The 2127-nt window shown below is 55.2% G+C and overlaps 1 protein-coding gene across 1 annotated transcript in view; it reads right to left on the bottom strand.

Moving 5' to 3' along the window:
* Nucleotides 1-1440, bottom strand: part of EMH_0050130 (uncharacterized protein) — a gene marked incomplete at both ends in the record, with an annotated part of 4117 nt that extends 2677 nt beyond the window's left edge. The window contains 3 exons of the mRNA XM_013500093.1: nucleotides 91-367; nucleotides 523-597; nucleotides 1015-1440. Of these exons, the coding sequence (XP_013355547.1) occupies nucleotides 91-367; nucleotides 523-597; nucleotides 1015-1440 (778 nt within the window). The remainder of the gene's footprint in view (nucleotides 1-90; nucleotides 368-522; nucleotides 598-1014) is intronic.
* Nucleotides 1441-2127: the final 687 nt, after the last annotated feature.

Raw genomic sequence — 2127 nt, 5'->3', positions numbered from 1 at the left:
GTGGGATGAGAGAGTAAGAAGATGTAACTGCATGCAGACGCTACATATATAACTATATATATATATATATATGCTGGGGTGTATAGGCACCTTGCCAGGTAGGAGAGAGACGAAACTCATCTGCCATGCGGGAGAGAGTGCAGGGGATAGCCCCGCAATCAAAGTTGACAAATATCTCCAGCGAGAAGAAAATAACAAAAACAATAAAAGTCAACCGCGCGTCAACTTGCTGCTGCTGCTGCTGCCGCTGCTGCTGCTGCTGCTGCTGCTGCTGCTGATGCTGATGCTGCTGATGATGATCATGAGGGTGCTGCAGCTCATGATGGGGCTGCTCTGACTCCTCCTCCTCCGGCCTTCGGTGCTCCTGCTGCAGCGCAGCAACATACCGCATACAAAACACATACGCATGCAGATGCATGCACCCGCATAGGGTGGGGTTGTTGTTGTTGCTGCTGCTGCTCAGGCAGCAGACGTGGGTGGCAGCTGCCTCAGCAGCAGCAGCAGCAAACACAACAACCCCACCCTCTGTAAACCACCACGAGATACGACGCAGGCAGCTGCAGCTGCCTCCACTACATCACTGGAGACGCACAACGGCTGTTAGTAAACCCTAAACCCTAAACCCTAGATACTAAACCCTAAACCCTAAACACTAGATACTAAACCCTAAACCCTAAACCCTGAACTAAAGTCCCTCCTTCCTTCACACTAGAGGAAGCAGAGGCAACGATAGCAGCAGCAGCAGCAGCAGCAGCAGCAGCAACAGAAGCAGCAAGCGCTCGTAGACAATCTACCTCGTGCACATGGGCCCCGCCACCCCTCCCGCCCCTCCTCCCCAATGCAAGGGGCACAGCGGTAGCAGCAGCAGCAGCAGCAGCAACAGCAACAGCGACAGCAGCAGAAGCAGCAGCAACAGCAGCAGCAACAGAACCACAGACATCCAGGGACCACAGTCACCAGCAGCCGTGAAACTTTTCGTCTGAGGGGGAGTGGGGGCCCTGAGGGGCCCCTTACCTGGTCTGGCAGTTGAGGGCTGATGGGGGGTAGAGGCGGAGACGAAGGCACCTGCTGATGGTGGTCTTTGCTGCTGCTGCTGCAGTTGTGGCTGCTGCGTCTCCACGTCCCCCAAGGAAGGCCGAGGGGCGTGGAGGGGGGCCCCCCGGGAGCGGCAGTTGGGGGCCCCCCAGCTCCGGTCTCCAAGTCCAGGAAGGGCCCCCTAGCAACGAGGGGGAAACGCTCCTCGGTTGAAGGTTTGCTCGGTGGACGAGCCATGGTGCGTGCGAGAGAAGAAGCAGGAGAGGGGGGTACAGAGGAAGCAGACGAACATCCCCATCGGGTGTGGCTTAACCTCCTCCCCTCCTGGGGGCCCCCAGAAGAGGCTCGCCGGCCCGAAGAGGTCTTGCTGCTATCGTCGTTATCTTTGGGGCCCCCTGCTTTCATTTGCAGCGCCTGGGGTGGCTGGACACCCCAGCAGAGCGCCCGTGCGACGCCGCGGCGGTGTATGAGACACCGCTGCTCATGAAGGCCCGCCAAAGCTTTCTAAGCTGTTGCTGCAGCCTCTATGCAGAATAAATTCACTAAGAAAGCTCTAGCTCATGTACTGATCGCCTCCTCGGCCCCCTGCGAGACAAAAACTCCCCTCAGTCTATAGAAGGAGGGAAGACAAGTACCCCCGATGGGCTCCCTGCCTGCAGGCCGAAGCCTGTGGAGCCGAGCGAAAATAGTTTCGCGGTTTGTTTCAGAAATGAAAAAGAAGAAAAAAAAAGGGTTTAGGTGGATAAGGCGTTTACAGACGAAGAAGACCGCTGGACACAACGGGAGAGGAGCTGCAGTGTTCGACGGGCAGCACAAGGCAATCACCGCGGTAGGTAAGCGAGAGATAAACAATACGCTCCCTGAGTTTTAATCATGGAAGACGCTTTTATTATTATTATAAATTCCTTTATTCACCTTTTCTCCAGAATGATAGGGAGAATTTTCGCTCCTGCTGCAGCCCCGAGCACGGAAGCCGATGGGTACTTGCGCGGCTGCAAGAGTGGAAACGCGGCAACAGCATAGTTGTAGATACACCGCAAACCTGAACTTTAATTTTTGAACAGAAAACCCTTAATTCATCTAAAGTTTACT

This window comes from Eimeria mitis, genomic scaffold, assembly GCF_000499745.2.
Source record: "Eimeria mitis Houghton genomic scaffold, Emh_scaff50, whole genome shotgun sequence".
Taxonomy (NCBI): domain Eukaryota; phylum Apicomplexa; class Conoidasida; order Eucoccidiorida; family Eimeriidae; genus Eimeria; species Eimeria mitis.
The sequence above is the reverse complement of the archived record's forward strand: the minus strand, read 5'-3'. Positions and strand labels throughout refer to the sequence as shown.